Source organism: Prenolepis imparis, unplaced genomic scaffold (genome assembly GCF_030444845.1).
Source record: "Prenolepis imparis isolate NDT839.2.m4 unplaced genomic scaffold, iyPreImpa1.0 SCAF_2, whole genome shotgun sequence".
Taxonomy (NCBI): Eukaryota; Metazoa; Arthropoda; class Insecta; order Hymenoptera; family Formicidae; genus Prenolepis; species Prenolepis imparis.
Window position 1 is genome coordinate 21,672,630 of NW_028141160.1, and position 18,400 is coordinate 21,691,029.

General features: G+C 33.9%; 6 protein-coding genes across 13 annotated transcripts; 2 read left to right on the top strand and 4 right to left on the bottom strand.

Annotated features, from left to right (window-relative positions):
* Positions 1–56: 56 nt before the first annotated feature.
* LOC145932655 (ATP-binding cassette sub-family C member 4) lies at positions 57–8,331 on the top strand. 7 transcript variants are annotated; one of them, XM_083031772.1, is made up of 18 exons: positions 57–106; positions 2,511–2,621; positions 2,757–2,891; positions 2,967–3,171; positions 3,289–3,508; positions 3,591–3,747; positions 3,820–4,069; positions 4,321–4,512; positions 4,607–4,893; positions 4,960–5,143; positions 5,286–5,629; positions 5,699–5,903; positions 5,980–6,190; positions 6,264–6,494; positions 6,583–6,813; positions 6,907–7,208; positions 7,326–7,973; positions 8,067–8,330. In XM_083031772.1, exons 1-18 carry the CDS (start codon positions 72–74, stop codon positions 8,094–8,096), a joined length of 3,978 nt encoding a protein of 1,325 aa, XP_082887898.1. In that variant the 5' UTR covers positions 57–71; the 3' UTR covers positions 8,097–8,330. The 7 variants fall into 7 exon arrangements, with proteins under 7 accessions (XP_082887898.1, XP_082887900.1, XP_082887897.1 ...); XM_083031774.1 differs by lacking the exon at positions 57–106 and adding an exon at positions 976–1,055 and having other exon boundaries at positions 8,067–8,331; XM_083031771.1 differs by lacking the exon at positions 57–106 and adding an exon at positions 1,063–1,338 and having other exon boundaries at positions 8,067–8,328.
* Positions 8,332–8,704: 373 nt separating this feature from the next.
* Positions 8,705–9,684, bottom strand: Sld5 (DNA replication complex GINS protein SLD5). Its single transcript, XM_083031782.1, has 2 exons — positions 9,537–9,684; positions 8,705–9,470 (listed from the first exon to the last, which is right to left on the bottom strand). Exon 2 carries the CDS (start codon positions 9,466–9,468, stop codon positions 8,818–8,820), a length of 651 nt encoding a protein of 216 aa, XP_082887908.1. The 5' UTR covers positions 9,469–9,470; positions 9,537–9,684; the 3' UTR covers positions 8,705–8,817.
* A 667-nt stretch (positions 9,685–10,351) lies between these two features.
* Positions 10,352–12,877, top strand: Lop1 (long wavelength sensitive opsin 1). The gene is made up of 6 exons (XM_083031781.1): positions 10,352–10,521; positions 10,773–11,111; positions 11,204–11,451; positions 11,540–11,802; positions 11,879–12,041; positions 12,171–12,877. Exons 2-6 carry the CDS (start codon positions 10,779–10,781, stop codon positions 12,295–12,297), a joined length of 1,134 nt encoding a protein of 377 aa, XP_082887907.1. The 5' UTR covers positions 10,352–10,521; positions 10,773–10,778; the 3' UTR covers positions 12,298–12,877.
* Positions 12,878–12,928: 51 nt separating this feature from the next.
* On the bottom strand, positions 12,929–15,430 carry Lop2 (long wavelength sensitive opsin 2). Of its 2 annotated transcripts, XM_083031779.1 has the most exons (9): positions 15,290–15,430; positions 15,016–15,212; positions 14,683–14,921; positions 14,464–14,570; positions 14,276–14,382; positions 14,032–14,179; positions 13,850–13,960; positions 13,600–13,766; positions 12,929–13,517 (listed from the first exon to the last, which is right to left on the bottom strand). In XM_083031779.1, exons 2-9 carry the CDS (start codon positions 15,207–15,209, stop codon positions 13,397–13,399), a joined length of 1,194 nt encoding a protein of 397 aa, XP_082887905.1. In that variant the 5' UTR covers positions 15,210–15,212; positions 15,290–15,430; the 3' UTR covers positions 12,929–13,396. The 2 variants fall into 2 exon arrangements, with proteins under 2 accessions (XP_082887905.1, XP_082887906.1); XM_083031780.1 differs by lacking the exon at positions 15,290–15,430 and having other exon boundaries at positions 15,016–15,213.
* A 350-nt stretch (positions 15,431–15,780) lies between these two features.
* Positions 15,781–16,876, bottom strand: LOC145932661 (COMM domain-containing protein 2-like). The gene is made up of 5 exons (XM_083031783.1): positions 16,660–16,876; positions 16,495–16,572; positions 16,327–16,409; positions 16,070–16,243; positions 15,781–15,987 (listed from the first exon to the last, which is right to left on the bottom strand). Exons 1-5 carry the CDS (start codon positions 16,724–16,726, stop codon positions 15,781–15,783), a joined length of 609 nt encoding a protein of 202 aa, XP_082887909.1. The 5' UTR covers positions 16,727–16,876.
* A 169-nt stretch (positions 16,877–17,045) lies between these two features.
* On the bottom strand, positions 17,046–18,085 carry Pfdn6 (prefoldin 6). Its single transcript, XM_083031784.1, has 3 exons — positions 17,843–18,085; positions 17,553–17,748; positions 17,046–17,478 (listed from the first exon to the last, which is right to left on the bottom strand). Exons 1-3 carry the CDS (start codon positions 17,901–17,903, stop codon positions 17,349–17,351), a joined length of 387 nt encoding a protein of 128 aa, XP_082887910.1. The 5' UTR covers positions 17,904–18,085; the 3' UTR covers positions 17,046–17,348.
* Positions 18,086–18,400: the final 315 nt, after the last annotated feature.

Consider the following 18,400-nt stretch of genomic DNA (forward strand, 5'->3'; position numbering starts at 1 on the left):
TGAAAGGAAAAAGATAACCTCTGAACTAGTGCAGCGAGTTCAGTCAACACGAACAGACCTAATCTCTATCAATGTGCAAAAAAAATTCTAAGTTTAAAAAATCATGGTACATTCTCTCATTTCAATAAAATATATATTATTTTACTTTAACAAAGATATACATTGTTCTCTTTTTTGAAAAGTACATATATTTATTAAGTAATATATTATTATTTATATTTATTATTATTATATTATATGTTATATTATATATTATATTATATATTATTTATTATTATTATTAGATTTTATATATTATATATATTATTTTTATATATATTATTTTATATATTTTATTTTATTTTATATATATTTTATATATTTTTATATATTTTATATTTTATGTTTTATATATTATTTTTATATATGTATAAGAACAAGTCTTTTAATTTGTATCAAGTTTTACTTCATTTATATTTATTTTTATTGATATACCGGGTGTCCATTTTAAAGGACCCACTCAAATATCTCAGAAACACTGCGTTAAATCAAAAAATGTTTCCTACAAAAGTTGTAGGGTTTCGAGGGGGACATAACATAGTAATATTCATATGACCTATTATTTTTCGATTTAACGCAGTGTTTCTGACAATGAGATATTTGAGTGGGTCCTTTAAAATGGGACACCTGGTATAAAGAAGATTATTTATTCTTTATTTCAGAATTCTCTGTTTCTCTCTTACATGTTTTCTAAACGTTGAAGTATATCGTTTCTAAAAAAAACTTATTCTAGACAAGTTTTAGTCGTATATTCTGTAAGAAAATTTTCGCTCTATTATATGTAGCTTTTTAGCTCTTTCTTTTTTAGAGCGTTGTAGAGCATTTTTACAGAACAGAATGAATGATTACATAATATGTAACAGTGTTCAGACAAGCATTCCAATTGTCGTTTAGTCTCCATTTACCCCCTCTCATGCGTCTTTTGATTGTCTTTAATTCTATAGCGGGCCACAAGCGATTTGCCAAATCATTCCTCTTACACAATTACACAATACATACAGAACCATCCCATCCGGGTGGGTATAATCAGACTCTAGTTCGTGTGACATGCATATATGTATAAGTATGATATAAAATCAAAGCACGTGTTATTCATGAGGCAGAGTTGAATAACGTATGATTAATGCACGATTTAACGATGATACAGTCGGATATAGCGCCGTGAATATAAAATACATATATATTTGTGATAGTTTATTTGTGTTTATTGCCTCATCGTTAAAATATGGACGCCGCCAAGAAATTTGATAATCCAAATCCACGGACATCCGCGAATCCAGTCAGTAAATTGTTCTTCTGGTGAGACGAAAAAGAAACAATTAATATATATCTATGCATGCCGCAATTGAATCGATTAAATCGACCGCGTGATATTCTCATCATGCACGAATACATATATATATCGCGTTCGTATATAGAATATATATATTGTCTTAAAATTATGAAACAAGAGGACGACAATGAATTGTGCAATTATTAGAAGTTATGCGTTAACGTGTAGTGTGATAAGTATAATAAGGCGCACATATTTTAATTAAGGTCGCGACACTTTAATCGAAAGTCGAGAACTATCAGCTGTGCGCGGGATCAGATGTGATTACACAAAACACACACACACACACACACATTATATATATATATATATATCTCACTTTGTGCAATTACGACAATGTGTGTATGTGTATACATAATACGATAGATTATATATTAGATGTCAAGTTTATCGAAACTAGACTTCTCAAAAAATGTTTATTAAATTCTGTCTGTTAATTATTTATTTATTTTTTTCTATCGAGATGTGTACTAGTAGAAAAAAAGTAGCAAAAATTTTTGTAAAATAATAAAATCGACGAAGTATGAAAGAAATGACAGAAATATCAAAGCACTGTACGTACGATGATAGATTCTGCCATCAAAATTCTCTGCTATGTTTCTAATTGTTAGCATAATGTGTTAGTATATGTCAGTATAATATAATTAATTCAAGTTGCGGATGTAATTGACATCTATCTGCTGTTATTTTTGTTTGAATTTCTGTTAATAATTTATATTTATATTGTTTGTAACAATTTATAGTTATTGGAATATTTAGCATAATTAAAGCAACAATTAGGTCAAATAGTAGTCACAATATTTAACTTATCATCTCTTGATTTACCTATCTGTGACAGATATAATATCTTTCCGCTCTTGATTATGATAAATTTAGTCTTAACTGATAACATAATTGTATTGACAATATGACCACTCGTAGTCTAACTACTGATAGTGTAATATATATACATTTGCTATCTTACAAATATGTACATACATGTGCATATATTGTTTTCTGACACGTGTGGATATATCACACTATAATTATTTTCTCCCATAACATTGTAATGCACATTTACCATAAATACATATTTCTATTTCATTAATCGAGTTCATTTTCTTGTAAATTTATTCTATAATTTTTTGTCATATTTCAGGTGGTTGGTGAAATTATTCTGGTATGGAAAGAATCATGATTTGGAGATGAAAAATGTATACAATACACTGCCTGTTGATATGAGTGAACTTCTGGGAAACAGGCTAGAAGAGTAAAATAAATTATTTTATTAAAATAAATTTAGATAGATATTATTGCACATCAATGCGAGATGAGTTTGATTATCGATAAAATTAATATTTCTTAATATTTTTGTCACTTTTTTAATATAAATGAATGCTTATAGATATTGGAAAAATGAGGTACACATAGCTAAAAAGAGTGGTAGAAAACCTAAATTTTTCACAGCTTTAAGGCAAACATTTATGTGGTCATTTTTCTATTATGGAGGATGGATTTTATTTATGACCAGTGTTTTAAGGTAATTACAACAATAATAATTAGAGTGTCTAACTGTATTATAGTATTTGTTGTTATAAAAATATTTTTTTTATAGAGTCTTGCAACCATATATTTTGGGTCTGCTCATTTGGCATTTTGATCCAAGAGCAACATCTACTCAGGAAGAGGCGTATCTCTATGCATCTGGTGTAATAATCATAGGAATAGTGGTAATGTTAATCAACCACCATTCCAATATAGGTTTAATGGAGATTGGAATGCGAGTGAGAATAGCAAGTTCCTCTCTTATGTACAGGAAGGTAATGTAATTAGCAAATTAAAATTAAAGTTTTTTTTTATTTTGTTTTGAGACATTTTTGTGTTGTCCAAGCTCTGTAAGAGAATCTTATATAATTATATCCTTTTTTTCCCTTTAGATATTATGCTTATCAAAATCTTCTACTACCACTCCAGGACAGATTATTAACCTGCTATCAAATGACATGTCAAGGTTTGATCAGCTATTTATATTTCTACATTATATTTGGATTATGCCTATACAAGGTGCAGTAATTGCATATCTGATATGGCGAAATGTTGGCATCGCTTCATTGGCCGGTATAATTTTGATAACAATTCAAACTATTCCACTTCAAGGTAATTTTATTAAAAATATTAAAATTATTAAAAAAAAAATACATGTACCTAATGCACAACTAAATTTGTATATACTTTGCAGGATATATAAGTAAATGGACTTCAAAGTTGCGTTTGAAAAGTGCAGTGAGAACTGATGAGAGGGTTCGTTTGATGTCTGAAATAGTTGGTAGTATACAAGTTATCAAAATGTACACTTGGGAAAAACCATTTCAGGAGCTAGTTAATTGCATAAGAAAGTTTGTACATATTTCTCTCAGTTTCGTTATCATAATAGAGAAATTTAATATAATAAGCGCATGATTTTATAGATACGAAATCGATGTCCTTACATTAATGTCATATCTAAGAGGTTTCACTTTGGCCACGTTTGTCTTCACGGACAGAACAACATTATATTTCACTATAATGGCCTATGTACTGTTTGGACACTCGATATCTGCAGATAAAGTATTTTCAATGGCACAGTACTTTAACATTCTTCAGCTTACTATGGCAATATTGTATCCTCTAGCTGTAGCATCTGTTGCCGAAACAGCTGTGTCTATAAAGAGAATTGAAGTAAGATAAACTTATCAGATTATGATGAAATGATTACCTATCAAATCAAACACATTGCATAAAGATTGATTAATTATATGTATCGTGTAAATGTTATACATTTCAATACAAATATTAGCCGCAAATATCATTGAAATGGTAATTTTATAAGACAATTATAAATTTTTAAATAAGAATGTTTCAATATTTTCATATTTGTCTTAATGCAACAGACTTTACATAAATTATTAATAGATCATATTTTTTAACAGGGCTTTCTCTTATTAAATGAAAACAATCCATCGGTACAATCATTATCAGCTACTAAAGAAATGAGTATCTTAATGAAAGATGTTAATGCTTCATGGACAACCAATGCAATTGTGAATACATTACATAATATTAATATTCAAATTGGAACTGGAAAACTTTATGTTATTGTTGGTTCTGTAGGTGCTGGAAAGGTATACATTTTCTATATATATATGTATATGTAATATGTATATAAAATATGAGAAAACTTTTTAACATTTATTTAAAAAAACGTCTAATTTTCAGAGTTCCTTCCTGCAAGCGATTTTAGGTGAACTGAAACCATCACATGGCCAGATACATGCAAGTGGCAAAATATCATACGCTAGTCAAGAACCTTGGCTGTTCACAGGCACAGTACGAAATAATATTTTATTTGATCAACCTTACGATAAGGATAAATATCAAACAGTTGTAAAGGTATGTGCTCTTGTGAGAGATTTTGAGCAACTTCCATATGGTGATAAGACTTTGGTCAGTGATAGGGGTACAGTACTTAGCGGCGGACAACGTGCAAGAATTAATTTGGCGAGGTAAATTTGTGCACTCACTTATAAACGATATATTTTATGTTCTAACAAAAATTTCTGTTCTTATAGAGCCGTCTATAGAGACGCTGATATTTATCTGTTCGACGATCCTTTATCAGCTGTTGATACCCATGTTGGTAGACATTTGTTTGATGAATGCATGAGTGATTACTTACAAAATAAAACGAGAATTCTCGTGACTCATCAATTACAATACTTGAAACAATGCGATTATATTATCTTTCTGAATAATGTACGTATATAATATTACGTTATATATACACACATATGTACACACATACACACAATCATCATTATTATTTATAACTGTCATAAATGTACAAAATGTCAAATGATTTTAATTAATTTAATTTGTTATTTTTTTTTACAAAAAGGGTCAAATTGAAAATGAAGGCACATTTATGACTCTTCAAGAAAAAAACGCAAACTTGTTAGAAACCTTATCAAGAGACGAAGAAGACGAAGAGACGAAAGAATCATTAAAAATTGATACAACTCCTACATCTGATATAACACAAAATAATACTGCTAACAATGAAGAGGACGAAGCTGAACCTGAAGAAACCGAAGAGCTTCTGGCCAAAGGAAGTTTACCAACATCACTTTACTGGAAATATATTCATAGCGGCGCGCCAATCATTACGATCATTATCTTTTTATTTTGCGTGATTTTGGGACAAATTGGAAGTAGCGGTTGTGACTACTGGGTTGGTTATTGGTAAGTTTCTATGAAGGAGGAGGTTCTGTCCTATCCTTGCGCGAATATTTAATAAGTTTTATAATGCAGGACGAAACAGGAAGAAATGCGCATCAAGGCTATGCGTGAAGAGCAGTATAATGCAGTGAACAATCTTACAAATTCCTCTTTCACACCAAGATCTATTAGACAAATAAACAATACCTTGGAGACGAATGTTTCAATAATCACAGACTATTGGGAAGATCAATTCAATGATACTGCATTGTCGCAAAACTTTACTTCCGATAATACAGTTAGTATTTCATTCATCTTTCTATGATGTATCCAGTCTTACAACGTTCATAAGTCTCTTTTGCTACTTCACTTAGACCGAAATTATAGATACGGATTTTTACTATCTCGACACGAATACAGCTTTATGGATTTACGGAGGTTTCATCATCATCAGTGTTGTAATGACAACATGCCGAAATCTGATTTTTTATCAAATATGTATGAACGCCAGTAAGAATTTGCATAACTTCATGTTCTCGTGTTTACTCAAGGCGCCTATGTCATTCTTTGATAATAATCCATCGGGTAAGCGTATTTAATGATAATAATTATCAATATGTTTTGATTACGCAACGATACAAGAATCACATATTTTTAGGTCGAATTTTGAATCGTTTCTCGAAGGATATTGGCGCTGTGGACGAAATTTTACCTAGGACCATGATAGAAACAATTCAAATTTTCGCAGTAATGATTGGAATTCTGATACAAATATTTATTATCAATTGGTGGCTCATATTCCCTACAATCATTATGAGTATTTTGTACAATGAGATAAGAAAGATTTACGTTCCAACAGCACAGAATATAAAACGATTAGAAGGAAATGGTAAGAGCTTTTTTTCTTTTTTAGAAAAATATAAAATCCATAATTTTCGTATTTTTTCCTTTAAACTGATATTTAATTAAATTTTCAGCAAAGAGTCCCGTTTTCTCGCATGTTAACTCCACATTGTCAGGTCTGACGACGATACGTTCGGTTGGTGCTCAGGAAATGGTTCGCAAACAATTCGACGAACACCAGGATTTACACACTAGTACTTACTCGCTAATTATCGCAACTGGTACAATGTTCGGTTTTGCGCTAGACGTAGTGACTATTGGTTTCATCGCCCTCGTTACATATAGTTTCGTCGCGTTGGACGATGGTAAATCTTTGTCGCAATTACTAACTGATGCATATATTCAGTATATATAATATTTACGAATTAAGATTTTAATTAAGGTTCTTTCTTTCTCAGGCAATACTTTCGCCGGAAATGTCGGTTTAGCAATTTCACAAGTACTTATTTTATGCGGTATGGTGCAATATGGGATACGTCAAACAGCCGAAACGATCACGCAAATGACAAGCGTGGAAAGAATATTGCAATTCACCGAGCTCGAGAAAGAGGGCCCGTTCGAAAGTAATCCCACGGATAAACCATCGAGTGATTGGCCCGCCAAGGGAGGGATTAAATTCGATCGTGTTTCTCTTCGATATGTCGAATCAGAGCCACCCGTCCTTAAATTTTTGAGCTTCGTCGTAGAACCTGGCATGAAGGTAATCACGCAATTATTTCTATCCAATCAAATTTCGCATTTGTTACAAACGATAATCTTATTTATATATACAATATTCTTCAAGTTATTCTAAATAATTTAAATTCTAAATATTTAGATTGGAATAGTGGGTCGCACTGGAGCCGGGAAATCTTCTCTAATCGCCGCTTTGTTCCACATGGCGAAATTCGACGGCGCTATTTACATCGATAATGTTAACACGAAGAAAATCGGTCTTCATGATTTGAGAAACAAGATATCGATAATACCGCAGGAACCAATGTTATTCTCCGCCACGTTAAGAGATAATCTTGATCCGTTTCGTAAATTTAACGACGCCGATCTGTGGAGTGTCTTGGAAGAGGTGGAATTGAAAGACGCGATGGCCTCCTTGGATCATTGCATCGAACAGGGCGGCGGTAACTTAAGCGCGGGACAACGACAATTGATTTGTCTGGCGCGCGCTATTTTACAAGATAATACGATTTTCGTGCTCGACGAAGCCACCGCAAATGTTGATCCTACGACGGACGCGCTCATACAAACTACGATCCGGAAGAAGTTCAAAGCCTGCACGGTATTGACAATAGCGCATAGATTGAATACTATAATGGATAGCGATAAAGTATTAGTAATGGATCATGGTCAAGTGCTGGAATTTGACCACCCGTACGTTCTATTACAAAATGAAAAGGGTCACTTCAGCAGCATGGTACAAGAAACTGGAAAGGTGATGGCTGAACAACTTAAACAGTACGCCAAAAAGGTAAATAAGTTGCTATATTACACGATATTGTTCTATTATACTCGCGATTGAATGTAATTAAAAAGATATTAATGCATGGTATTTCATTTACAGGCTTACGAGCAACACCACAAATTCACATAATTTCTTGTGAAAATATAACAATTAAGACATTTCTTTGAAGAACAAAACAAATTTATTCATGTATTTTTGTACTTAGTTTTTTGATCCAAGGGATTTTTTATCTCTTTATTTTAATCTTTTAGCGATAATAACTTAGTAGATCCATTTTAAAATATTTGATTGTTTTAAATGTCTGTACTTATTTTTTATATTTATATATAGCCTGAAAGTGTGATATTCCTAAAGAAGTGTACTTATTACCCATCCTGTTTACAAGAAAATTTTTATCGTACATTATATAATATCTTATCAAAATTTAGGAAAAAAGATCTCAATATATCAATATTACTTATTAACCATTTAAATATTGCAAGAATCTAGATTCTTCCTTGATATTATAGTAATCAGTATTAATCACAGTATGATTATGTATGGAATTATATTGTTGGAAATTAAATAACACTGTTCAACAAAAAAAGAACATAATCATGCTAAATTTTAATTAGAAAACGAAAGAACTAATTCTTGTACTTTATATATTCTTTATATATAGTCTCTTGTATATCTTTTGATACTCAACTGATTAATACAAATTTTGATATTATATATATCATGACAATAAAGTATAGAAGAACTTAATATGTATTGAAATTTTATATATATAAATACACAAATATATATTCTCTACGAAAGAGATATCACAACCTTTGTCTTTTGACCCTTCCTCTTTGATTTAAGAATATCAAATCAACTGCACCATACCAGATTTAACCAAGTGGGCTATAACACTGTATTGAATAATGTGCTGCGAACCTTCCTCAAAGTCTATTTCCTCATTCAGCGTGCCAGGGACAACTATACCCGTAACTCTCCGATTGGCACGCAGGAATACGTGTGCTTGCATATTGGGTTTAACAGTGAGCTTGTTTACCTCGAATCGCTGGAAGTTAGGTGGCATATGTTGCAACGACACCGTCTTGAACAGCGTCTCCAAATTGGCCAGGTATTCCTTGGCGAAACGCAGCTCGCCCGGTGTTAGATAGGCCTCGTCCGGATTCCTGCTCGCCTCCTCCGATAAGATGTGGATCGTGTACCGTTCGATCTTCTCCAAGCGTGTTCGCAGATAGCTGCTGATCACGTACCTGATCCGGTCGAGCTCCATCCGATGGACCAGGGCACGTAGGTCGCTCTTGTCTAACCTCTTGACGTTCTCCTCCATGTGCGCGATCTGCTGCAGCATGCAGTCCACCAGGTCGGACTGATGAGGCAGGATCTCCGGCGCGAATCTCTCGTTCATCCAGGCGTTCTCGATTTCCTGGAGCGCCGTCTGCGCTGTCAGCTCGCCCTCCCCGTTGTCCTCATGTAAACCCTCGTCGCCGAGACTCTCTTCCATGGCTATCGATAATGCTACCCGTTAAAAATACTAGCTCATAATTTTGTAGGAGAATTATTATCGTGTACCTGATTTATTGCTTTTCCTCGAGATTCGTTTCTGGTATAAATCATCACGATACTATTATCGTTGATCCATCGCATACGACAAAGGCGCGCAGACCGGTAGATTCTCAGGCCATTTTGAATATAATATAATCTTCGAATTTCCCACGAGGTCACGTGGATCATCTCGAACTCGTGATTATCGATTTGCATATCGATCATCGATCGAGCGCTTGAATTTAATTGCGTACGCAACTAGAATGAGATGGAATTATTTCTATTTTGTATCTACATTTATTTCTAAATAAAATAATCTATGTATATATTATATACGTTTACTTTACTTTACTTTACTTTATAAGCTTATGTGCACGTGTAGATGTTGCGCGCGTATATTTCTAATTACTAATATTTATTTCCGAAACCAAAATATATAATTTGTAAAATTTATAATTATATAATTAAAACATGTATATAATAATTATATAATATATATATAATTTGTAATTATAGGATTTATAATTATAATTACAATATATTAAAATAACCGTGAATTCTTTAACAATAATTAAAAAATGTGCACCAAGAGAGAATTTTTACAATTTTTGATTATGGTTAATCAGCCAAAATGCAGTACGTGCCACCTTCCTCACGTTCTATTCTTGTTGAACCCTCGTAAGGTTTCTGTGTACGACGCTCAAGGTACTCCCAAGGTATTCCCAAATCCTGTATAATTTAATAGAGAACTTCTTAAGACTGTTTGGCGACTTAAAGAAAGGCGCTCTATATAGTACAGCAAAGACGTAAATTCGCGATGAGTATTTAAGCGCGACTCAACGTCATAGCAAACTCCGAGCCGCATCTCCGACGGTTAAACGAACAGGGAACTCTTCCCGCGAGTTTCACGGAAAAGACGTTACCGGGAGCCCACGACCCTGGCAATAGCAATTCAGCGTTTGGATTAGTTCGTTCACCACAACGATTTTTTCCAAATAAAACGCGAACGCAGGTGAGCTACGTAACGTCGATTCGCGTTCACGCATATCCAGATCTCTATTATCCCGTATATCATTATCGGTTCATTACCTATATTTACAAGAATCTATTCTGTTCTCTCGTAAAATTCTACAAAGACTCTCTCTTAAGTTTTTTCTTACATTAGATACCTTTGTTATTCTTTTGGGCGTTTTAATTATCAAGCAAAAGTATGTGCTAGACGTCTCTCAAGGATAATTAATCGACATCGTGAAACTCTCGCAGTTGACCATGCATTCTCTCGCATCCGGACCGAGCCATGCAGCCTATACGTGGGCGGCGCAAGGAGGCGGATTTGGTAACCAAACAGTGGTGGACAAAGTGCCACCGGATATGCTTCATTTGGTCGACGCTCACTGGTATCAATTCCCACCGATGAACCCTCTATGGCACGCGCTGCTCGGCTTTGTCATCGGCGTCCTGGGCTCAATATCCGTTATCGGTAACGGCATGGTGATATACATATTCAGCACTACCAAGAGCCTCCGTACTCCAAGCAATCTGCTCGTCATCAATCTCGCTCTCTCGGATTTCCTTATGATGCTATGCATGTCTCCGGCTATGGTGTGTATATCGTTCCCGAAACCGTTTACGCGAATAAAGTATCCTGAAGAGAAAGCGTGATGATTTGTTAAATAATTTTAATTAACGTGCAGGTGATCAATTGCTATTACGAGACGTGGGTGCTAGGACCCCTGATCTGTGAACTGTACGGTTTGGCGGGCTCCCTGTTCGGATGTGGCTCCATATGGTCGATGACGATGATCGCATTCGATAGGTATAACGTAATCGTCAAAGGCTTATCTGGTAAGCCAATGACCATTAACGGCGCCCTCCTTCGCATCCTCGGCATCTGGGTCTTCTCACTGGGTTGGACAATCGCACCCATGTTTGGATGGAACCGGTGTGTGGGACAAAAATCCTAAACCATAATACTACATATTATTTAAAAATATATGAATTATCGGCAATATAATACTTGTCTTTTACAGCTACGTGCCCGAGGGCAACATGACTGCTTGCGGTACCGACTACTTTACCAAAGACATGCTCTCCAGATCGTATATCCTGGCCTACAGCATCTTTGTTTATTTCTTGCCGCTGTTCCTCATCATTTACAGTTACTTCTTCATCATACAGGCCGTCGCAGCACACGAGAAGAACATGCGCGAACAAGCAAAAAAGATGAACGTTGCTTCCTTGCGATCGGCCGAGAACCAGAACACCAGCGCTGAATGCAAATTGGCGAAGGCAAGTTTCTTGCACTCAATCCGTTAATTCTCACCTATATGTGACAAAAAATAATAATGCCCTAATAATTATACAGATAGCTCTGATGACCATTTCCCTGTGGTTCATGGCGTGGACTCCATACCTGATTATCAATTTCGCAGGTATCTTTGAGACAGCCAAGATCACCCCGCTTTTCACGATCTGGGGTTCCGTCTTTGCAAAAGCCAATGCTGTGTACAATCCCATCGTATACGGCATCAGGTAAATCGGTGGTTCTGAATCCCTGCAATATATAAATAGCATCATCAACATATTTTTAACAATATAGAGAGAAATTAAATAAATTTATCCTGTACTTTTACACTAATCTTTTCTCTATCTGATTTTTAGCCATCCCAAGTACCGAGCTGCTCTCTTCCAAAGGTTCCCGTCTTTGGCGTGTAGCTCTCGTGAATCAGGTGGTGACACAACGTCCACGACTACCACGGTTACAAACAGTGAAAAGCCTGCCGCATAAAATAACGACGCTACGTATATATCAATACTTGTTTTCTTGACAATGCAATAGATTTTCGCTAAATCAGTGTAAGGCCGTGAGAAATAGTATTACATTCTCGTTACAAAGAAATCACGCCGCATCAAGCATGAATTGTAAATACCTGTAATAAATAATTAACGTGCGTCAGAAATACTGTGATAGGCGAGAATGCATTAGATACTATGTCACACATAGGAGAAACGTCACACGATTAATTGTGGTTCGAGTGGATAATCATCTGAGCTAAGCCAAGATAGAGTATGTAAAAGAAAAAACTTTAACATCAAGAAAATCGAGGACTAAACAACCGAGGACCAAACTGTTGGAGATTATGCTACATTACACGGTTCGGCTGCACTACGATGCGAATTTCTTATGTCTCATAGCGAAATTTGTAAATTCTGTCATCGCTTCCAAGCAAAAAATAAAATGCATAATTATTTTGGAATTAGCAAACGTATTGGCTGTATCGCTAAGAGTGTTATATCGTTATGAGATATATGTCGTGTCTGTAATTAATTTTATAGAACTAAATATAAATACTGCAGAGGCAATCATATAGATGGCAGTTTTAATTAAACATTTGCAAACATTTAAAAAATCCTGAACATAAATATCTACTTCTAATTGCTTGTTTAAAACATATTTAGTATTTTTTATTACGTCTCAAGATCACAATAAGGAGCCTTCTCGAATCATTACATGCCAAATGATTTATTGACTGACATCCGTTTGCGATACTACAATCGACACTAAGTGCTTTCTATCACTCTCAGTTCTGCATAGGGGAAAAAAGTAAAGACAAATTCAAAATAAGAATTCGCCGTGTACAATATATCATAAAGTATAACAGAGTTAGTCCACTCGAAATTCCGTGTACGTGATAGCTTTTTGCATAACTGGCTACTCTGTAACAGCTATATTAAAGCTTTACAAATTACAAATTTTCTTCATTTCTTAGAAACATTTAACAATGTAACTAATATTATTAATTTGTCGGTTTGTTCGAGAGAAATATCCTCTAACTTTTTCTTATATCACAATATTTAGAATTAGAGATGCAATCCATCGTACGAAATTACGCGGATGTTGTAGATGTTGTGTCCGCAGTAGATGCAGTTTTCGCAGATGGATCCTCAGTCGAGCCACATACGCAGAACGGTAATTTTTCTTTTAACGCTACTCTATACTTTGGATGACTGCGCAAAACAATAATAACGCGTGAAACAAAGTATAAGCATTAATTGCATGTATCCTATTTAAAAAAAAATATTAACTCACCTAATTCCATAAACAATCGGATTATATATAGCGTTCGCCTTTGCAAAGAGAGATCCCCAAATGGTGCTAAGAGGACTAATAGTAGCACCACCGAAAATACCTGTATAATTAATGGCCAGATATGGTGTCCACGCCATAAACCACAAAGAGATGGTCATTAAAGCCACCTATAATTAATAGAGTAAATATCAATTCTGATTTCTTTTTTCTATAATATTCAGCATAATTTGAATGTATTCTTTCGTCATACCTTTGCCAGTTTTGCTTCTGCGCTGATATTTTGATTATCTCCAGATTTCAAAGACTGAACATTCATTTTCTTCGCCTGTTTCCTCATTGATTTTTCATAAGCAGCTACCGCCTGTCGATTTCGAGATTCACAGACATCAAATCTTTCTTAACATTGCAATCTATATACAGATATGTGCTTACCGAAACGATAAAGTAATAGCTGTAAATTATAGTAAAGAGCGGCGTGTAATATACAAATATCGAATACACCAGAATATATGACTTAGAGGTCCAATCCTTAGTGAGGTAATCGGTACCGCAAGCGGTCATGTTGCCTTCTGGGACATACCTAATTGTCACGTCAAAGAAACTTATTTCGTGCACAAGCGCAATATATTTCCTTTTTTTTCTTATAAGCATAATTTTTTTATTATGTTAATATTACCTGTTCCATCCCACCATCGGCATAATTGTCCATAATGCAGCGAAGAGCCAGATTATCAAAATTTTGAGTAGCGCTTTCTTAATAGTGAGCGGTTTTCCCGCCATACCCTGGAAGGATATTTATTAGTTTCCATATTCCTACACATTTAGTATATCAATATCACAAAAAGAGAAGAATGTTATACGTACCTTTACTATAACATTATATCGATCAAGAGCAATAGCAGTCATAGTCCATATCGAGGCACATCCGCATAAAGAGCCAACCATGGCATATATGTCGCACATTAATGGTCCTTGATGAATAGATATATATATTTAGATTAAAAGTTATATATTAAATTTGATAGAAAAAAAACATTTATGTAATAAAGAAAACCAGTAAACATAATACATATTTTCTATTACCTAATATCCAAGTCTCATAGTAACAGTTGATCACCATAGCAGGTGACATAATTATCATCATGATGAAATCGGAGAAAGCCAGATTTACCACCAGAAGATTGCTCGGTGTTCTCAAAGAAGATGTCATCATAAATATATACACTACTACACCATTTCCACTCCATCCCATAATTCCTAGTACAATCATTACCAGGCCTAAAATTTTGTGCCACATTGGATCCATTGGTGGAAATTGGTGCCTGCATAATAGTTTAAACATTTCGATGAGTCTTTCTTTCTCTCTGTCTTTGCACAAATAAATGGATACAAGAATATGAAAAAATAAAAATTAACCAATGCGGATCGACCAAATGCAGCATTTCTGGAGGTACTTTATCCACAACAGTTTGATTGTTGAAACTTATGATCTGCCGCATCGCGTGTGGTCTACTTGTCATTGTTAATACATTAGCAAACATCGTGGTAGAGAGTCCAGGTGGAATGACCAAAGTTAGATTTTCAGCACTTACTGTAATAAGGGACTCCATTTTCTGTAAAAGATTATTAAATAATAATTAATAATAATTGAGAGTATAATGCATGATGAAAAAAAAGTAAATATACATACTTTTTAGCACTAAAACCTTTTAAAATACAACTAATCCTGTTGTATTCCCTGAGTTTGAAACGATTAAAAATTTTAATTTGTAAAACATTAATACTCTGATAAGAAGTAGCCTAATGGTACTGTATCACATTGACAGACAGCACAGGTGCAAGAAGAGCGGAATTTTCTTTTATATATCTCTTTTCCTCATATAAAATCTAATAAAATTATCCAATTACATATGCAGATGCACTCTACTACAAGTACTCGAGGGCTGTCATAGTGTAATGTATGCGGGTGACACACGTATGATTACTGTCAGTTATTATTTAGGATAATCTGACTGAAATGAAACTTGATGGATGCCGATCATAAATATGATTTAGATAATTGAACTTAAACTTATATAATACTTCTTATAAATTGTCTATAATCTTAAATGCATTCTCACGTTTATATATTATATTATATATTTATTGCACTAAATGTAATTATACAAATCACAGGAAGCCTCATTTTACTGCCCTTGAAATCCTCCGAATATGTAAGCTACGACTTTCTTGTAGCGCTTCCTCCAGCTCTTGAGTCATATGAAGCAAATTAGTAGGATCAGTTTGTAGCAAGACGTGTTCGATTTCGTCGGAATTGTCGGGATTTTTCAGTGATAAATCTAGAGTGATGAGTGGCGCAACTTGCTTCAAGAGAGATCTTGACGCAGTCTACAAGACAATTATAAAGTAATTTAATTTAAAGATTAAAACGAAAAGAAAAAGCAAGATAAAATATAAAAAATTTTGTTACCTGCACTTCAAATCTCCATTCCATGTCATGATATCCAGGCAATTTAAATCCAATCTCTTCTAAGGCATTCAAGATCTCATCTTTTTTAACGCTATATAATTTACTAAGTATTGCCTCCTTCTCTTCCGTGAAACCTAAAGCGATCACAGAATCTCGAAAATCCTCCGCATTTAACTGTAAAAACTTTCAATGTACTACGCAATGCTGTATGCTTAGGATTCTAATAGGATCTAGGATCTAGTACAACAGGATTTTACCTTGTGTTTGCAGCTTTCTAGCAAGAGATTGACCAAACCCTCCACTGAATTCTTGATTGCATCTAACTCGACATTTAACTTCTCTGAAATAAGAATATACTTTTACAACAATTGTGTACATACATGTACCTATATCGTTTTGACAGTTGTGACAATTAAACAACTTACGAGCGGCAGCGTTGTATACCTTAACATTCGGACCCTTTTGCAGATAATCTAGAGCTAATTTGCAAAAATCCTGCAATACTGCAAAGAAGACACTTTTATCTTAGAAAATGCCTCTGTGAAAACAAGTTTCGTTCATCAACATATAGGTAGAATATACTTGTATACCTGGCGGCGATTGTTCGGCAAGAAACAAGACGTGCTTCTTGTGGTCTGGCTTCAACGTTAATAGCATTTTTCTCTTACGCGTTATTCACTTTAAGTATAAAAAAAACTTATCAATACGAATATCAATGAAAATGAGTATCTATCTGATAATTCTTGAATTGCTTTCAAGACAGGCGGCACTTTACGCCGCCATGTTGATAAGCGCATTTGACGTCATTTGGCGGGCCATTTCAATGTTGATATTCGATAACGTAAGACAATTTCTAAGACAATGTATTTCTTATTCATAGTTTCGCTCAACTTTACAAGTTACAATTAATTTTAAACAAAAATTGTTTACATGAATTCTATCAGAACAAGAAAATTATATAATTGTTGTCAATATATCCTTATCATAAAATAATGTCACTTTATTAATCGATACAAGAATGCATGATTTTAAAGGAGGAATATTCTGCAGAGTTCATATATAATCTTCAATTTATATGAATTGCGATTTTTTTTAAAACGCTCATGACATAAAAGACTTGTTCAACAATTGCTCTGTAGAAGCACAAATGAATAAAATGAGAAACAAGTCGCTATCATATATAGCAACTTTGCTAACACATAACAATGTTATTTAAATGCTTATAATTATATATTAATTATACAACTGATAAGACCGTAAAGCTGACGTTTGTACGACATTATGATTTTGATTGGTTTATCGAGGATTTAATTTGAGCTTGCTGGAACGCACTTTGTAATTTGTCTATTATATCTTTTTGCGTGTCCAGTTTCTTGTCTAAGGTAGACATCGATCCATCCACACGATTCCTGGGAAAATCGTCTTTATTAATAAATCTGAAGGCAAATAGAAAAAAAATTTAATTCTGATGGACAAAACTTACAATTCAGCTTTAATGTAATCGATACGCTTGTCGACATTCTGTTTAGCCTCGTACAGATCTTGTTTCACAAGCACAGGCCCTATTAACTTGAATACATCGTTTTCTTCCTTTAGGATCTCCAATTCTTCCTTTACCATAGTGTTCTCGTTCAACTGTCCATCCAACTGTCGCCTTTGATTCAGCACTTTGTTGTATTCTACAAATGCGAATTGATATTACGTATAAAAATAAAGGCAAAATAATCTATAGAATTAAAAAAAAAAAAAAAGAAAGCACAAATATCTCTTTACCTTTATGAATCTGTCTTAATGTGTCAGCTTCAGTCTGAAGCTTCTTTTGCATCTCCTCCATTATAATTATTTGAAAGTTTTAACTATTACGCAAAGTCTTGTAATTTTAACGAAACGACGTAATTTTATAAACGTACTGCCAGACTATCGTTGAACGATAATTCTGAAAATTTCTATGGAGATTCGTATTACAAACTTAACCTTGTTCAATCTCGCAACAAAACATAACCAAATTAGTACCTGAGCCTTCGATTCTGCGTCTCGCAACTCGCAATTTTATCAATCGATATATCTCGATAGGTTATCGCATCAATGTATATATAGGGTGTCACAAATTAAATTACCTCTGATGATTCTGGAACACCCTATACATCATGCATGCTTGCTAAAGAAAATATAACGCAGAATGAAATATGGATATATTAATTGTGTTGTAGATACACAAAGTTAATAATAATCAATAGATATATAACTTGTTTCAAAAATTAAATGTTACGTTTTATAAAAGAGACAATTTTAAATATCTCTATAATTATTACGCATTAATAATATATTACA